Here is a 19,259-nt window from a genome sequence, read left to right as displayed (position 1 = left end):
TGAGTTGGTGGTCCTGGATCAGAAATCTTGGACAAAGTCTCAGAAATGTTACAGTCTAGGGGGTCTTTATTTCGTTCCTTTTCTCTGCCAGTTAAAGAGTTAAAAGGCAGGAAAGATCTTGAACTTGTCTGGTAGCAGTGGAGAAATCTCAAACACAGCCACCAGGAGCAGACAGGATCAGCAGTTGAAGAAAGGCCTTTATTGAAAGTGAGGAAACACACACATACTGCAGGAACACCATTAGTTAACAAAAAAAGTTGGATGAATGGAAACTAACAGAATCCATTTTAAATGGATGAGGTCAGCCATCCTGTGAAGAAATAATCATGTAAGACATGATCACTGTATAGATTGATGCTGATAAGGATATTGTTTAAAATGAAACCATGGAAAATGTCTAAGAGGCAGAGCATGGAAGTGCATGCCTTTGATCGAAGCACTCAGGAGGCAGAGGTATTCAGATCTCTGGGAGTCAAGTTCCAAGACAGTCAAGCACTGTTACACAGAGAAACCCTGCTTCAAACAAAACAAAAGTCGGGCAGTGGTGGCACATGCCTTTAATCCCAGCACTTGGGAGGCAGAGACAGGTGGATTTCTGAGTTCGAGGCCAGCCTGGTCTACAGAGTGAGTTCCAGGACAGCCAGGACTACACAGAGAAACCCTGTCTGGAAAACAAACAAACAAAAAACAAAAGAGAAATTTCTTAGAAGTTTTAATGTTGTAAAAAAAAAATGTTATAATGGTACATTCTTAGGGAATAACTTCCTAAAGTAAACCAGGACAATTAGAGACTAAAAAACAACAAACAACACCAATAGTTGTGTTTCAGACAAAATCAAGAAGGAAGTGTTTCTTGCCTGGTTGTTGGCCCTATTTTAGTTTGCTTAGACATTATGTATTTATGGTTTTAAAAAAGTGCCTTAAACTAGCATAGCTTGATCATATAGTCCCTATGATCACCCCCTTCACTAACATCTATGAAATCATTTTCTGACTTAAACGTAGTTCTCAAGGGAACGTCCCTGCTTGGAAGAGAGTGTACAATGTCATTGGCAAACACAGAATAGCTATTTGATTGGTGGCATTTTTTTCAATATACAAGAGCATAATGCTTTGCTTCACCAGGCAGCCACACATGCACTGCTTACCTTGAAACAAAGCATCGGTTCTCAGGCTTACGGAGACCAGATCAAATAGGCAGACATCCTGTTGTCCTTTCTACCTCTCAATTCATCCCAAATGCAATAAAGAGGTTGGTGGTGCCCATCCCCTTCCACTAATAGAAATGCACACGTGTGCACATAATCACCTCAAGCGTCCATGACTCAGTGTGGAGTTAAATTGGCAATTACTATACACTATTGGTAAATTCTGTTTTTTACTCCTGTTTTCTCCTTTTCTTAACACACTTCCTCTCTCCATTATTCCCTTCTTTGGGTTAAATGTACTTTAACCATGTAATTTACAAAAAGAAATTGAGTTTGCAACTTGGGCTTCTCTAAGATAACTTAATTCTCTTCTCCCATTTTTTTTTCCTATATAGTTTGAAGAGAATGCCTTGGACCAGGGTCTACAAAATAGTTTAAATGATTTTCTTTGGAATAAAAATTAGTTATGATGCATAAGATGCTTAGAATGGCTATGTGTTTTCCTCAGGCCCTAGTGCATGGAAGGAGCCAGTTGATATGAAATGACTGAAACTAGGCAACAAATACACTGAAGACCAGGTTTAGATTTTTCATTTACACCCACTTCAACAGATCAAGTCCTTTAGGGACAGGATATAAACACCGTACTGAGAATTTAGCTGCTCCAAGACATATTTCTATGAAATTTGGCTTGGCTGATGTTTCAACCTTGGGGTTTAAGGTCTTATTTTTACGACACCCAGAGCTTCTTTGTAAAGGCAGTAACAAGTACTATACAGACTTCTTGGCCTTCTTCCCTCTAGGATTTTAACTTCTTTTAGAACACCACCCCTGCTCTTCTAGTAAATCTCACATGACAGAGCAGGCTGGGGGACGGAGGAAAAGTAGGAAGCCGGAGCCATGGAAACTGTGCGGGTAGAAGCGTGTGAGCGCGAGGGTGGTTGGAGGAGAAGGAACACTCCCCTGGAGACAGCGGCGCGAGGGTGCTCCTCGGATGACGTCACGCACACGGGTGACGTCACGGCCATGACACGCGGGTGACGCCGTTGCCGCGGCGACTGCTCGTCGTCTCCGCCCCCTCCTTCCCCCGCCCCCCCCAATCCCCTCAGGCTCGGCTGCGCCGGGGGCCGCCGGCGGGTTCCAGAGGTGGCCTCCGCCCCGGCCGCTCCGCCCACGCCCCCCGCGCCTCCGCGCCCGCCTCCGCCCGCCCTGCGCCTCCCTTCCCCCTCCCCGCCCCGCGGCGGCCGCTCAGCCCGGCTCGCGCTTCGAAGATGGCGGCGCTGAGTGGCGGCGGCGGCGGCGGTGGCGGCGGCGGCGGCGGCGGCGGTGGCGGCGGTGGCGGTGGCGACGGCGGCGGAGGCGCCGAGCAGGGCCAGGCTCTGTTCAATGGCGACATGGAGCCGGAGGCCGGCGCTGGCGCCGCGGCCTCTTCGGCTGCGGACCCGGCCATTCCTGAAGAGGTGAGTGGCGGCGCCATCCCCCCAATTCTCGCGCGTCGGGGGCTCGGCGGGCCAGTGTTTATGTGAGGGATCGAGGCAGCAGAGGGAGCCCCGGCAGTGCTTGGCAGCCGGCGGGGAGGTGGTTCTCTATCGGCCGAGTGTCCCCCCTCTGTCTTGTGGCTCCTCGCTACGTAAACAGACACGATGGCCCAGGGGGGTTCCCCGGCCCCCACCCAGATGGGGTTGGGGCCGCGGGGGCAGAGCTGGAGCCTTTTCATAGGGGGCGAAACTCTGGGTTGGTGGAGAAGGTCACGCCTGGCTGAGGTTTCCAACCCTGCATCCCTGAGATGTTTTCTTTTTTTTTTGCTAGCCGGCAGGGACGGCGTCGAGGATGGAGCTTAGTGGCCCAGGCAGTACCCCTCGATCCCCCTAGCCCTAGGAACCGCCGTGTGTAAATTACTCCCTGGTCGCGGGGGATGACGGAGCGCATCTTTCCACTCTCCTCACTAGCTTCCCTTTGCAGGCCCTTGTCCCCTTCCCACTTTGCTACTTGTTTGGGGGATTTTTCTTTTGACCGGTTTTGCTCAGGGGATGATTTTGGTGTAGTCTTTACTTTTTAAGCCCCAAATTTTACAGTTCTGAAGCTTTTCCCATCCTGGTCTCTGATCCCCGAATAATAATGTTTGTCAGTGCTCCCTTGCTGACCCGTAACCTCTATCCTCATCCACCACCCCGCTCATTTCCCAACTGTACCTATTTGCTTCTAACCTTAGTTTCCATTGAAAAGCATTTTTGCTCTTCTCTTGCCCTAGTCCTCTTGAGGGCCTCTACTCCATTCCACTGCTCCCTCACCTCGTAATCCGTTGTTATCTTCACAAATCCTTTTGGACACTTTGGAAGCTACTCACTCCCCGAACCCCAAAGCTGTCAAGATTCCATCAGGTTTCGCTTGACCCTTTGCTCCCTTGCACTGCTTGGCGATTTGGGTTAGTCTTTCAGTGTACATTCACGCCTCAGTTGATATCCTTCGTGGGGTTTTTTAGTTTTAGTGGGTTTAATTGATCTGGCTCGCTCCCATTTTCGTCCCATCTTTTTCCTCTTTCGTGTTTACCTGTCTTTAGTACTTGGCTTTTGTTAGTCTGTCCCTGCATCATTCAACATTGACAATATTACAGTGTCATATTACTTAATTTATTCTCTTTTCTCTGTATGTAAAACTTAACTACATTTACCATTTGGGCGCTGTATCACATGAACAATACCGTATTTTACAAACAACTGGCTAGAATACCGTGTTTTACAAATAGTTAACGAGAGTGACTTATTTTTGTTGATTTTGCTTAAAGATAAACTTGCTGCTTAAGTTTCCCAATTACCATACTACCTCCTTATCTCTGCTGTGTTCTTTTTCCTGCTTCATTAGATTTACTTGGGAAGTTCATCTGCTGCTCTCGATAATGTTTGTTTTCCATCTTTTGATGCCATCTCTGCCCAGAATGTGTTCAGTGCCGTCATTTGAGCCACCCTAAATTTCTCACATTTTTTATTTCTTAATTTGAAATAATTCCAACGTTCCATTTGCATTTCTTTATTTCCCCCCAGCTTCTTCAAGTCTAAGGATAACGCTCTTCCCCTCATCCATTTCCTAGTTCAGTCTGTTTCCCTTATCCCTAGTTACCATTCATTCCGTCTTGTTTCCTGGCTTTTGGTACTTAACTTGCTGAAGCTTCCTCTCGTCTTCCCCACACCTCCACATTCCTTCTTATTTATAAACAACTTTGTTCCGTTGACATGGAAATTTATTTTTAGGATACATTGTTTTTAATGGAGAAATGCTAGGGGTCACATCTGCTGTCTATTTTCTCCAGGAATCGGATATGCCTTTGTCTTACTAGGCACAGGTGTCTCTGGGCTTTACTCTGCAGCACATGGATGGTTGTCTTGAACTGTATAGATGTGTGAGGACTAGGATCCAAGTATGGGCGAGTTAATGGATGGAGTTAGATAAGGAAAATTCTTGGATATGACACCGACTTGAGAACTTTGTTTCAGGGCTATTAGGACAGTTGTCATTTCTGTTTGGAAGATTTTGTTACTTATTTGGGAGAGCTAGAGCACTCGGATCCCTTACCATACCTCCCTCCCCACTTCTTTCTGAAGTAGTGAGTATTAGGGCCGTAACTCTCGGTTTGACACTTTGTAAGGCAATCCTGGTGTACCAGTGCTTGAGGACCTCTAGGCTAGATGAAGTTAAATTAAATCACCAAGAACTGAAGGCGTGTTTGTAACTCCTGAAACTGCATTCTTCATTTATTTAGTTAAAAGCAGGTGTTTCCCATTGCCCCCCTTCCCAGGGTTTAATGTTTGGTGATGCTAAAAAGAAAAAAGATGACAAATAGATGTAACAAAATAAATTCTTCCAGGAAATAGTATGGTGGAGCCCATGCTTGAGAGAAACCCAGTCTGTGGCTGAGGCCGTAGTTAAAACTCTGATCCTTCTGCCACTATTTCCTCAGGCTGGGATTTCTAGCATGTGCCCTATACCCAGCATGTTTAAAGTTAACATCAACTCAGAGGAAACTGAAGTATTCTGTGGTCTTTTAATTAACTGTCTTGAACGTAAAGGAATATCTTTAGTTACTAAGTAGACGGAAAGATGAAAAATTGTGTATGTGTGTAATGACATTTTATTATACTTTTTTATCTTACCTGGGTTTAAAAAAGTTTGTCAAAGAGAAATTTCAGCTGCACCAAAAACTAATTACAAAAAGAAAACATATACATTATTGGAAAATTAGGGGGGGAAAAGTACAAAAAGTGCCCACAATGTATAATTGGTGTAAATATTTGCATGTATTACAACTAGTGCTTGTGCAATACATTTTATATATAGATTTGTAACTTTTGAAACAATAGTACGGCAAAACTTATGTGCCCCTAGGTAAAGTATCATTTAACTGATAACCTTTTCGGATATTAGTTTATTATTATTTTTAATTGCTGTTACCAAGCATCTTCGACATAGAATGTAGACATTTGTATGTAAAATTATGTTGGAGAATGAACAGATTTCATGGCCTATTTTTATATTACTGTATAGGTTCCCAAAAATTAAATATTCTGATAAATAACAAGAATTTACTAAATGTTTATTTAGTATCTTATAATCTTGCTATTAAGCATTTAATTCTGACCATTTATATTTTCTTGATGATACTTTTTTTTTGTGACCATATGGTATGACATGGTACATGGTATAATACTACCAGATGGTTAATAATAAATATATGTATTATTTAAAATGTGTGATACCAGGATGTGATATTTATTACCTGTTCCTTTCATGCTGTGTTTTTAGAGAAGAGAGTTTCTTAAAACTGTTTTCAAGATCTCTTAGCCAGTCTTGGCTAAGCTGTATAATTATAATAATGCATTGGCTAGGGAATATTCTAGGATGGGATCTACTTTATAATGAGGCCCACTGTATTGAAATACATCTTTGTGAACCCTGCCAGGTTAGGTTGCATCATACCTCTGAAAAGTGGTATTCTCACTAAGGTAGGAAGGTGTGTGTGTGTGCACAGTAAGTTTTAGCTGTTGCTATTAATACTTATCTAAGTATATGCAAAGATTTCCTTTGGAGGGGGAAGCTATAAAGTGGCTGTCTTCAGTATGTCTGTGTTCCTCCCTTTCTGAACCCATTTCTTCTTCCTGACTCAACACCTTCCTTTAGGCATCCATTCATCCTTTTATTTTAAAAAAATATTATCTTGTATCAGTCGCTTATATATCCTGGCAGTCTATTGTAAGTCGACCAAAAGGAATGTTGGACTAGATAGTTGGATTATGGAATATCTTAAATGTAATTGCAGATTTGATTTGATTGTGTTTGGAGGCCAGAAAAATTACAGTAGTACAGCAGACTAGAGTACTCAGACTTTGCTTGTTTTTCTCTCCACCATTGTACTGATCAGGACGAATTGACAAAGAAGAAAGTCCGTGTTGTTTTCACTGTGCTTTGGTGTTTTCTGAGGCTTGTTACCTACCAAGTCACACAATGGAGCGCCTGCTCATTCTTCTTTCCCCTTTATCTCCAATCATAAACTTGCTTTCTCCTTTAGAGCTTCAGAAATGCGTTTTGTTTCGTTGACAACTTAATATTGATTTAAGTGAGTACTTTGTGAACTTCTTGCCATAATCCCCTTCGTTTTAGAAATCTTGTTTGTTCCTATTCCTGGATTCTTGTGTCAAATTCCTATTAGGATAAGACTTTTTGTCAGCAGCTTTTGCTAGATTTTGTCTTCCTCAGAAGTTAAATTGTTTGCAGCCCCTTATTCTTTCCTCTTGCCTAGTTCACCTATGCTGATTCGTCTTGTAAAGCCCCGGTTATAGATAGTTAGAGAACTTCTGAATTCAAAAGAAGTTCTAGTCAAAAGAAGTGGGCCTGTTCAGAAGCTTTTCTAGTTTTTGAGGTCATGCTGTGCTGCTTTACCTAGTACTAGAGATAACTTCATGTTACTATAACATCATTGGCTCACACACACCTTCTTTAAATATTTTGTAGATGTATTGACATTCTAGAGGCAGTGGGTTTTTTTTTTTTTTTGAGTTTTGTTTTTGTTTTTTGTTTTTTTCAGTCTTTACTAACCAATTTGCTGGCATACTTAATAAGCCATGGTAGTCTTAAGCAACTTAACACAGTCTATACCTGACTTTAGGCAGTTATTTCTTTCTCCCTCTATTGTTATCTTGCTTTCTGTGTTTTCTCTTGATCTTTATTTTTTGTTTGTTTGTTTGTTTTTGTTTTTTTGTTTTTGTTTTTGTTTTTGTTTTTGTTTTTGGAACTTACTCTGTAGACCAGACTGGCCTCAAACACAGAGATCCTCCTGCCTCCCAAGTGCTGGGATTAAAGGCATGCATTACCACTGCCTGGCTCTCTCTTGATCTTTAGTGAATAAATAAATAATTGTTGTTACTTCCAATATCAAGACTACTGATTATGTAGTATCAAATTGTAGTATGTAGAAATTGATGCCCAGTAATTTTATATTTCTTCCTGGGCCCTTCGAGTGTCCTTATACAGAATGTAAAAATTGTTCTGAGTTCAATTAGCTTTATTTCTTCTGGAAGTTCAGTAATATCAAATAAAATCTCATTTTCATTCTTCCTATGCAGCTAGTTATTGCCAGCACTTCTGGGGAAGATGTACCATATAGTATGATGGTTTTCCAATAACTCCAGCACTATACTAGCTGACCAGGGAGCCCTTGGGATCCTTTTGTCTCTGTCCTCCAGCTCTGGCAGATGCTTGGAATCCAAACTTAGGTCCTCATGATTAACAAAGAATTTTACCTGTTGTTGAGCCCTCTTCCCAGCCCTGGAGTTACTTTAAGGAGTTCTTGATAGTACAGTTTTCGATAATGTATAAGGAATTTAATATTCATTTTAAAAATATCCTGTTTTCTATGAAGGCCAAATAGTTGTTTTATACCTTTTTTGGTGGTCTTGTTAAGAATACTACTTTGCTGGGTGTGATGGTGCACACCTTTAATCCCAGTCCTCAGGAGTTGGGGCAGGCAGATCTCTGTAGGTTTAAGGCCATCCTGGTCTACACAATAAGTTCCAGAACAACCAGGGCTATATAGTGACCCTGCTTCAAACAAGCAGAACAAAAATACTATTTTAATTACTTTCAAATAATTAATTGTTTTTGGATTTTGTTTCTTTGTGGGGTGAAGGAGTAAGGAGGTGGAAGGGTGAGGGGAGGGGGGAACCCAGGGCTCTTTGTATGTCAAATGCACAATTTGACATGAACTGTATCCACATCCTCATTCCCCCATCAATTACTCTCTTTCTAGAGCACATCAGGTAGGGAACAGATTATAATTCAGAGAATTCAGGAGTTCCTACACGGGTGTTCTAAGCTGTTGGAAGTCTCTATTTCTCTTAGTTTTTATGTGATTGCCTATATTTCATCCATAGAGTCTTCCTACACATGGCTTCTCATATTAGCAGAAAGTTACACAATTACAACAGTTTCTTTATATGAATACATAATTCACTCACAGCAAGCTTTTTGCTGGCACCTCTTGATCTTCCCCCACGCCTCCGTATGTTGTGCACTGAAGTTCTGTTAGCCCAAGTGTGGCTTAGAGGACTGCTGTGAGAATAAAGTGAGGTAATAAATATGTAAAACTGTCACTAGTATTTTTTCTGCTGATTTGCAAGACAAAAGGTACATGTAATTAAGACCTTTCTTCCAGAAATCTTTGTTGTATATATTTGTTTTAAATAAAATATAGTAACAGACAAATTAGGCTCTAGTTATGAAATTTTGACAGTCCTTAGGATTGATCTAAAACTGAGTGCTGACAACATTCTGTTAATGTTGTCTTGAAACTACTTTTGAATCCAAGAAACACAAAGTGGCAACATATTATTGACGTACTGGATAAACAATTTAAGGATAAGAGGATTAATGTGATAGTACAAGGACTAGCTATGTTTTTATGGGTAAGGTGATAAACTGACTTTGCTTTGGCATTTTTAAAACTTTGATCACTATTAGCTTTGCTGGCACCTAAAACTACATTGCTGACTTTTTACATTGAGTTATTTCATAGAAAAAAAGGTATTCATATATTCAGTAAACACTTGAGTGCCTACAGTATGTCAGGTAATATTTTATGAGTTTAGGAATATATTTTTTCAAAACAAAAATCTGTACCCTTTATGTAGTTTACTTTCTGGCAGAGAGGTACATGTTGGAATTTGTGGGACAACAAATAAACCATAAGTAGACAAAAAGGAAGTTTGTAGTCTGGTGTGGTAGCACACACCTGTAATCAGTTCTGATGCTCAGGAGGTGGAAGTAAGAGAGTCAGGTGTTTAAGGCTAGCCTTGGCAACTTTAGGCAGTTTGAAACCAGCTGGTACTACATGAGACTGTTTCAAAAACAAAATGAAACAAAACCAAAAACCCATTCAAGAAACAAAAGAAAGTATTACTTTAAAAATTATTTTTTAAGGCCGGGCAGTGGTGGTGCACGTCTTTTATCCCAGCACTTGGGAGGCAGAGGCAGGCGGATTTCTGAGTTTGAGGCCAGCCTGGTCTACAAAGTGAGTTCCAGGACAGCCAGGGCTACACAGAGAAACCCTGTCTCAAAAAACAAAACAAAAAAAAATGATTTTTTAGATTTATTTTGTGTGTATGAGTGTTTTGCCTGCATGTGTGTATGTGCATACTGTATGTGCCTGGTGCTAGTAGGGATCAGAAGATGTGTTGGGTCTCTTGGGACTAGAGTTAGGGATGATTCTAAGCTTTTGTGTGGGTGCTGGGAATCAAACCTATGTCTCTGCAAGGCACAGAAGAGCAGAAAAAACTCCTAACCACTGAGCTGACTCCCCAGACCCTCTTTTTAAAACTGTTTGGGGTCTCCCTATGTGATTAAGGCTAATGTAGAATGTGTGCTGTGAACTCAGACTGTCCTTGAACTTAGGATAGTTCTGCCTCTGCCTCTTGAGTGCTGGAGCTAAAGACATGCACCACCATGCCTGGCTTCAAAAAAGAAATTGTACAGTATGTTTGAAGATAATAAGTTCTGTGGAAAATTTCAAGGAAAGCAGAGTAGGCTTGGGGAGGTAGGCTGAGGTTTAAAAACAAGGAGAGCAAGACAGACCTCAGTTTTACAAGGTGGCATTTGAACAAGAGTTGGAAGGAAGAATGAGAGTGCATTCCTGTAGAGCTAACACACTTGTGTGAAGAATGTACCTTGCTTATTTAAGAAGTAGTAAGAGGCCAGAGTTGCCGGAATAACTCAAAAGAATTGAAAGCCAGTGGGAGATGAAATTCCAGAGGGCTTGGGGCATGGCCAAAGACTGTTGTAAAGGAGTTTAACATTTTAAAGGAAAAGGAAAGCCCTATTTAAGTTTCAGTAGCCAGAGCTGAGTGACCTGATCTCACAGGTTTTTGTGTTCATTTGTTCATGTGTGTATGCACATGTGTATGTGTGTGCACATGTGTGCTCATGTATGCATGTGAAAGCCGGAGGTTGATGTCAGCTGTCTTCCTCAGTTTCTGTCCACCTTATTTGTTTGAGAGAAGGTCTCTTGTTGAACCTGAAACTTACTCATTTGGCTAGACAGTCCAGCCAGCAAGTGTCAGGAATCCTGTCTGTTACAAGGAGCTTTTCATCATAGCCAGTATTGGCAGTCTAAACTTGGCAAGTTCTTTGCCAACCAAGCTCTAGTTCTTCTCACAGCTTAATAGGAACACTTTGGTTACAGTATAGAGAATAGGCTAAGGGACAAGGTAAAAGAACTGTGGAGGACAGAGTAGTATCAGGAGAGCAGAGAAAGGGGTCAGATTTTGAATGGTTTGAAAGTAGATCAAATCTGATGTGTTTTACCCTGCCCCCAGTAACAATGTTGCTGATTTAACCCAAGGCTCCTTGCATTCTAGCAGGTATTGTACCACTGAGCCACATCCTAAGCCCTTGGATTTGTTGATAGACTGAATGTAAAATGCTGGAGGGAAAAAGAGAGAGAGATGTCAATGGGAAAGAGAAGACTCAGATCAGGAATTCATTGTACGGGGATACTAAGTTAGAGGCAGATAGCAAATGCTGTCTAAGATTTTGAAGTAATTGGATTTGTGACTCTGGAGTTGAAGTGAGGCCCTGGGGCAAATACTGTTCATGATAGCCATATTTTATTTTCCTTTTCATACACAGCAAGTTAGCATTTCTACTTTGTAGTTAGGTAGGTATGATGGTTTGTATGTGCTTGGTCCAGGGAGTGGCACTATTAGGAGTGGCCTTGTTGGAGTAGGAGTGTCACTGTGGGTGTGGGTTTAAGACCCTCACCTTAGCTGCCTGGAAGTGAGTATTCTCTTAGCAGCCTTCAGATGAAGATGTAGAACTCTAGACTCCTCCTGGACCATGCCTGCCTGCCTGGATGCTGCCATGTTCCCACCTTGATGATAATGGACTGAACCTCTGAACTTGCAAGCGAGCCCCAATTAACTGTTGTCCTTATAAGAGTTGCCTTGGTCGTGGTGTCTGTTCACAGCAGTAAAACCCTATCTAAGACAGAAGTTATGATCAAAGGATTGCATTCCAGTTAGTAGAATATGGACACAAATGATGTGTACCAGTTCTAGATGTGGCACATATAAATAGCCTCCATTCTAAGCTGGGCATTGGTGGCTCATGCTTTTAATTAATCCCAGTACTTGGGAGGTAAATGCAGACAGATCTCTGTGAGTTCAAGGACAGCCAAGGCTACACATAGAAACCCTATCTCAAAAACATTCATTTGAGAACTTAGTCTGACAGATGGCTTGAAATGAAGGTGTAATAACTATCAGTCCAGTTCCAGCAGGGGAAGGGGCATGAAATAGAACGAAGGATATTTGTTTTGTTTGGTTGGTTTGGTTTGGTTTTCAGATAGGGTTTCTATGTGTAGCCCTGGCTATGGAAATATTGACCACTTTAATAACTGGTTGAACTAATTATTACTGTTAAAAAAACTAGGAAATATACCTCACTGCACTCCTTTTGGGTATTACAGCAGTTATGACACAACCAGAGGACCATACCCATACTCTGATACTATGCCGATTGAACCCCCCCATCATTTAGAATTGTAAATCAAATAACTCTTTTTACCTTAAAATTACTCACCTTGGCGGCTGGTGAGATGGCAGGTAAGAACACTGACTGCTCTTCCGAAGGTCCTGAATCCCAGCAACCACATGGTGGCTCACAACCACCCATAATGAGATTTGATGCCCTCTTCTGGTGTCTTCTGGTGAAGACAGCTACAGTGTACTTACTTATAATAATAAATAAATCTTTGGGCTGGAGCAAGCAGGGACTGAGCGAGTGAGCCCAGTTGACTAGAGCGAGCAGAGGTCCTAAAAGTCAGCTACAGTGTGAAATACATGAAATAAATAAGTAAGACTTTTAAAGCAAATTACTCACCTCAAGTATTTTGTTATAGCACAAAATTGTTTAAGAGATCAAGAACTGAGCCAGGCGGTGGTGCACACCTTTAATCCCAGCACTTGGGAGGCAGAGGCAGGCGGACTTCTGAGTTCGAGGCCAGCCTGGCCTACAGAGTGAGTTCCAGGACAGCCAGAGCTATACTGAGAAACCCTGTTGGAAAAACCAAAAAAGAGAGAGAGAGAGAGAGAGAGAGAGAGAGAGAGAGAGAGAGAGAGATCAAGAACTGGATTGTGACAAGTGAAAGAAAATAAGAATCAAGAAATTATTTATTTATTTTTGTTTTTTGTTGTGTCTGTCCTGGAACTCAATTTGTAGACGAGGCTGGCCTTAAACTCCTGCCTGTCTCTGCCTCCTGAGTGGTGGGATCAAAGGTGTGCACTTCCTCCTAATTAATTTTTATAGATTTTTGAGAGAAAGAATTATTATATGGTTCAAATTGACCTCAGATTCATAATCATCTTTCTTATTATCGAGGGTGTTGGAATTGTATGCATATGTTCTCATATTAGCCTCAAGCAGAAATAAATTTTGTTTGATGATGAAAATCATAAAATTGTAACATGCTAGAAATGAAACATTAGAGCAAAACATCAAACATTTCCAGAAAGATAAGAACTGCTGAAGCAGTGTTTCTGTAAAGGCAAAAAAAAAAAAAAAAGAAAAAGAAACCAGGTTTAGTGTATAAATAGGAAGGATGCCTGTCATTACGATATTTTATGATAGTTTTTGATAGTTTTAGTGCCTGCCACAGAGCATGTGACAATAAATGCTGCTGGGCAGTGGCAGTGAAGCTGACTCTGCTCAGGCTCTGTTTGGTTTGTGCAGTGTCCATCTCCAGTAGAGTAGAAAGTTTCATCTCAGAGGATCGTGATGTTTCGGGAATGAAGTGAGTACAGACAAATAGTGAAGCTGGTGGGCAGTGTTAACTTAGGAGCAGCTGGGCGCGCCGTGGGCTTCCTAGCCTTTGGTGTCACATCTGCACCTTTAAATGTGACTTGACAAGGCAGTTTAAAGGCTTGATAATGTGGTTTTGTTTTTTGGTTTTTGGTTTTTTTATTTTTATTTTTTATTTTATTTTATTTTTTGAAGAGGGAACTGGGAAAGGAGATCGTATGACATGTAAATAAAGAAAATATCTAATAAAATAAAATAAAAGGCTTGATATGAGTCACTTTCATTCTGACTCAAATAAAACATAAATTATTACTGCATGAGGTATCTACAACTCTTCTGTCATGGCTTTAAGCAAAATTTTGAGAGATTTGGTGACTGATTTTTCTTTTTAAGAAAATTTCTCTGCTGGGTGTGGTGATATATGCCTTTAATTCCAGCATTCAGGAAGCAGGTGCAGGTGGATTTCTTTGAATTCAAGGCCAGCCTAGACTATGAGGTGAGTTCCAGGACAGTCAGGACTACATAGAGAGGAGACCCTGTCTCAAAAATGAAAAAAAAAAAAAAAGAAAGTAGAAAAAAAAAAAAGAAATCCTGTATTTTATGTAGAACGGTATCCTTACCATTGCAGGCTGACTTTTATGCTGTGCAATGAAGCAGTTCCCTGTACTTTTTTAACACTTCAAATTGTACTGGGCTTTGTTTATACTTTTCTTATTGCCCAAAATATAAATCCCACCTCTCCCCTCTCTGCCCTCCAAACCCCCTATGCTTCAGTGTCCTGCCATGTATAGTAGGAAGTACCGTAGTCCCTTCCCAGGCCCGCCCAGTTAGGTGCCTTTGCTGCTGTTTTTGACAGACAGCATCCTGGATCATTTTACTCACCATACTGCAAGTTTGTTTCCATTTTTGTTTTATCAGCTTCCTCTAGACAACTCTTGTCAGTCACTGTCAGACTTTCTATGATATTGAAAGTGTGCTTTATTGCCCAGTGCTGGGCTGCATTCAGTTTGCCTGGCCCTGCTGATGTACTACATTTATGTAATTTTCAGATTAAACAGTCTCAGGTAATGAGTAGCTGTTCCATCAGTGCTGTGCGAGAGCATTTTATTTCATTGCAGTTTTATTTTTAAATCTTTAAACTGTGTGTGTGTATGTGTGTGTGTGTGTGTGTGTGTGTTCCACTGTATGGCTGTAGAGGTCAGAGGACAACTTTATGGAGTTAATTCCTTATGCCTTTATGTGGGTTCTGGGGGTTTAACTCAGGACACTAGGCTTGTCCACCAAATATTTACCTGATCTCAATACTCTTAATTCAAAGAATTACCACTAATCTGGGATGTGCTAGTTTTCTTCTCCAAAGTTCTGTCTTTAACCGTAGTTTTCCAGTTGGTTCTGAATTGTGCTGATTTATGCAGCTCTTAAGTTCTTCTGTAATGCTTGGAGTTTTGTGTTGTAAGAGGTTCAGCTTTTATTAAGTGTTCTTTATCATTTTAAGCCTGGTGTGTGGCATGTACCTGTAACCTTAACATGAGAAAAATTAGTTAGGAGGATATTAACTTTTGTACCAAACTTAGGCTGTTTACAAAGTAAGTTTCTTATCCAGCAATCCCCTTCCTCAAAACAAAAAGGTTCTTAGGTTGATAAAATATCTTAGTCAGTTGAGGACCCAAGGACCTGAGTTTGATCCCCCCAAAAACTTTAAACCCATACACGTGAACACACACACACACACTTTTTCAAAGGACCTAAGCTAAGCTCACTTACCAGCAATCATATCCAAGCAGCTTATAATCACCTAGGTCCAGGGGATTTGGCACCCTCTTCTGGCTTCCAAGGTTCCTTCACTCAGGTACATACACATCTAGACATATATACATATTTAAAAATAAATCTTTTTGTAAAAACCAGGTGTGGTTGTTTGCACTCAGTCCCAGAACTTGAGGAGGAAGAGAAAGGTGGATCCCCGAGACACACTGGTCAGCTAGCCTAACCTACTGGGCAATCTCCAAGACATGAGCAAATTGTCTCAGTGAAAAAGTGTGAGTGATGCCTGAGGGGCCTATGCATGTATATGAAGGACTTCTTTCCATTAGAAAATCTCAGAATTGCCAGGCAGTGGTGGCGCACGCCTTTAATCCCAGCACTTGGGAGACAGAGGCAGGTGGATTTCTAAGTTCGAGGCCAGCCTGGTCTGCAGAGTGAGTTCCAGGACAGCCAGGGCTACACAGAGAAACCCTGTCTCAAAAAACAAAACAAACAAACAGAAAATCTTAGAATTGATGACAACACCACTTACACAGTTTTTGTGACTGATATGTCTTCCATGACTGTGTGAAGTTGTAACTGTCAACAACCAAAGTGAGTCTTTGTATAAAAACAAGCAACTCTCATTTATCTTAGTCACCTGTACATTCTTGACAAATTTATTTTTCCTGTAGTTCATAGTAGAATTAGCATTAGTAGCTATTACTAGCCCTTAAAATTGTATCTAGCTAAATTATCTTTGAAATAGGATTTACAGCAGAGAAATTGATTTCTGTTTTTATAATGATGGATTGAACTTTGTTTTAGGCTCTGTCTCTTGTAGCCCAAGCTTTCCCCAAACCCACTATGTAGCTATATAGCTTGAATTCTTCCTTTTGACTGCTGGGATTACAAGCATGTGCTACCATCTTGGTATGAATATTATTTTAAAAGAAAAGAAAAAGAAGGAAAAATATGAAGATCTGAAAAGTTAGCAAGAAATTTGCTCAGCCAAAATCTAGGAAAAAAAAAAAACCACCTCCCATCCTCCCCTAAATAAGTAGATGAAATAGCTTTTGTCTTAAGAGCAGTGTGCTGGTTAGTTTTTGTCTGCTTGACACAAGCTACTCAACTGAGAAAATGCTCTCTCATCAGATTGACTTCTAGGTAAGTCTGTGGGGCATTTTCTTGATTGATGTTTGATATGGGAGGGCTCAGCCCACTGCAGGTGGTACCATCCCTGGACAGAAGGTCCTGGGGTATATTCAAAATAAACTGAGTAAGCCAGGAGGAACAAGCAAGTACGCAGCATTTCTTCATGGCCTCTTCTTTAGTTCCTGTCTCCAGGTTCCTGCCTTGAGTTCCTACTTTGTTTCCCCTGATGATGAGCTGTGTGTGAACAAAATCCTTTCCTCCCAAGTTGCTCTTGCAGTAGAATAGGCAATATGCATGTTTCAGCTTTGGTGTCAGTGGACTTCATAAATTGAAGAATGCAAAAGTCAACACCTAAAGCTCATATTAAGTGAGACTCAAAGACAGTTTCTTTTAGGTAGGACCCTGAGGATTCTATCATTAGGTTTGCCTTTGGAGTAGAACTAAATTATCTACTAAGTCCCACATCTCATAAGTATGAGACTCTAGAAAAGGTTGACTAGAACAGAGGAATCAAAAGGAAAGTCCTTCTTCACATTGTGACTATAGGTTTTTCCTTCATATTGACTTTCAGAGCAGTTTTTGTTATTTGGGGGTTGTGTGTGCACACAACTGGTCCAGTGGCTCCAAAGCTGTTTATCATAGTTCCTCGTTTCAGAGAGAGTACTCTTCCAAGATTTGGCAGAAGAAAAGGCAAATCACCTATATAGAAAGACCCTCCCTTACTAGGGAATTGTTACTAATAATTTTTCTTTTTAAATTTACTTATTTATTTTTAATTTCTGTATATGTTTATGGGTCTGAAATGTTATACATGTGATGTGTACCATGTGTATATGAGTGCTTCCAGAGGCCAGAAGCCTGTATCAGATCCCCCTGGAACTAAAGTTCTAAACAATGACCTTCTACCCATGTGGGTAGGTATTGGGAACTGAACAGGATCATCTGCAAGAGCAGCAAGTGAATAAGATAGTACATTGTTAAAAGTAACCAAGAATAGCTTTTAAAAATTAAGCAAAATTGCATGTAAGAAAACACATATTCTAAGTCAAAAAAGGTCTTATTGCAGTATAATTTAAGATTTATGTAATTCTCCTTGAATATATACCTAAAGGTCATTAGAACAAAACAAAAAAAGACTGTTCACTGTAGCCCCAAGTGTTTTGGAACATGCTGTGTAGACCAGGCTGACCTTGAACTCAGAGATGCCCACCTGCCTTTGCCTCCAGAGTGCTAGGGTTAGAAGTGTGCACCACCACATCTGACTCCCTCAAAGTAAACTCTTGAAAAGAAGAAAACTAATAACTAAGCGTGAATTCAAATGCCAGGGAATATGGCAGTTACCAAATTTAAAACAATTGCTGATTCATTTTAAAATGAAGATAAACTATAAAAATGACTTCATATATTTTTAGAAAAAAAAAGAAATTCTGTAGATGAAAACTATCATGTATCAAATACATGAAAAGCTTAACAGATTATTCTTAGGTGAAGGAGTGGTTGCTTAGAAGATAAAGCTGAAAAAATATTATCAAATTAAGCCTACAGTCAAAAAGATTGAAAATGCTGAAGAGAGCATAGAAGACAAGAAGATTGGGAGGTAGGTTAGAGTCTAACATTCAATCAGTGTTCCCGAGTAAAATATTGCAATGTTAATATTTGAAGAGTGGGTTCTGAGTGAAATTTTTCTAGATCTAGTAAAAAACCAGCTGATAGATATAGGAAATGCACTGAATTTTTAACAGTATAAGAAAAAACAAGGCTATATCCAGACAGATCATAGTAAAACAAGGAGAAATCCTGAAATCAGTCAAAGAAAAGAAAGCTGCTCTTTAAAGAAGCAACTCTGGGGCCAGACAGTGGCTCAGCAAGCGAAGGCACTTGGTTGGTATGGAGCCTGAATGGAGTGGAAGAAGAGAACAGGCTCTTCGCTCTGGACTCTAACCTCCACATACATGGCATGGCAGCACACAAGGCCGTCTACACACAGACAATAAATAAACATAATGAAAACATTTTAAAGTGAAGCAACTATGAACAAGCAATTGTCAATTTAGAACTGGTAAATATCAGGAGCACAAATAAAAATGTAGTTCAACGAATTATCAGCCCTTTGAAATTATGAAGTACTTTTTATAAAGTAAAAAGTCTGAGGTGCAAGGTGGAGTGAATAGCAAAGAGGAGCATGCACTGAAATAAGTGATAATTGCATAAAGTACTAGAGACCCTTAATGGAGATATACAAATAAAGGCCATGATATACATATAAAATAAAGGTTCTAAGACCTTTATTTTGGGAGAGATAGCAGGTTTTCCAGAGTGACTACTTCTAGTCAAATTTGCACTGTGGATTGAAGATCTTGTCCTTTTGTAGGACCAAACAATCCATTAAATAAACAAACAGAATTGGAAAGGTGGAAAAGTCTAGCATGGGAGAGGCTCTGGGTTCAGTCCTGGCACCACAAACGATTAGGAGGAAAGAGAATAGTATAGATGTCTGCCCAATTGAAGATCAGAGTTGAAGTGAGTCTCAGTTTATTTTCCCATAGCATTTGTATCAAGTGAATTATCATTAATAGTAAGACAATTTCTTTGTTAAATATCTATACTATTGATACTAATTTAGTCTTCTGGGATATCACAGAACAATCTTTCTCTTCTAATCTCTTATTTTTGTACTCATTATTTAATAGGTAGGCACACAAGCAAATCTTTAGATATTCCTTGACACTGACTACTTGTAGTTTGCCTTCATGTGTATATGTATCCAAGTCACCCCAACTCCAAACTAAAAATACCTCTGCTTGACTTTGCTCCTTTCTTCTTCTTCTTCTTCTTCTTCTTCTTCTTCTTCTTCTTCTTCTTCTTCTTCTTCTT

General features: G+C 40.4%; 1 protein-coding gene across 9 annotated transcripts in view; it reads left to right on the top strand.

Annotated features, from left to right (window-relative positions):
• Positions 1 to 2,229: 2,229 nt before the first annotated feature.
• Braf (B-Raf proto-oncogene, serine/threonine kinase) overlaps positions 2,230 to 19,259 on the top strand; it is a 132,368-nt gene continuing 115,338 nt past the window's right edge. For 5 of the 9 annotated variants that reach the window (XR_004121948.1, XM_031381635.1, XM_031381633.1 and 2 more), the window contains exon 1: positions 2,231 to 2,608. Coding sequence is in view for 8 of the 9 variants with exons in the window: in XM_031381635.1 (XP_031237495.1) it covers positions 2,420 to 2,608 (189 nt within the window). In the remaining variant the exon portion in view is untranslated. Of the gene's footprint in view, positions 2,609 to 19,259 lie in introns of all 9 variants that reach the window. The other 4 variants (XM_031381629.1, XM_031381631.1, XM_031381634.1 and 1 more) reach the window with 3 other exon arrangements.

Source organism: Mastomys coucha, unplaced genomic scaffold (genome assembly GCF_008632895.1).
Source record: "Mastomys coucha isolate ucsf_1 unplaced genomic scaffold, UCSF_Mcou_1 pScaffold20, whole genome shotgun sequence".
NCBI classification, from domain to species: Eukaryota; Metazoa; Chordata; class Mammalia; order Rodentia; family Muridae; genus Mastomys; species Mastomys coucha.
Note: the sequence above shows the minus strand (reverse complement) of the source record. Positions and strands in the feature narration are given on the sequence as shown.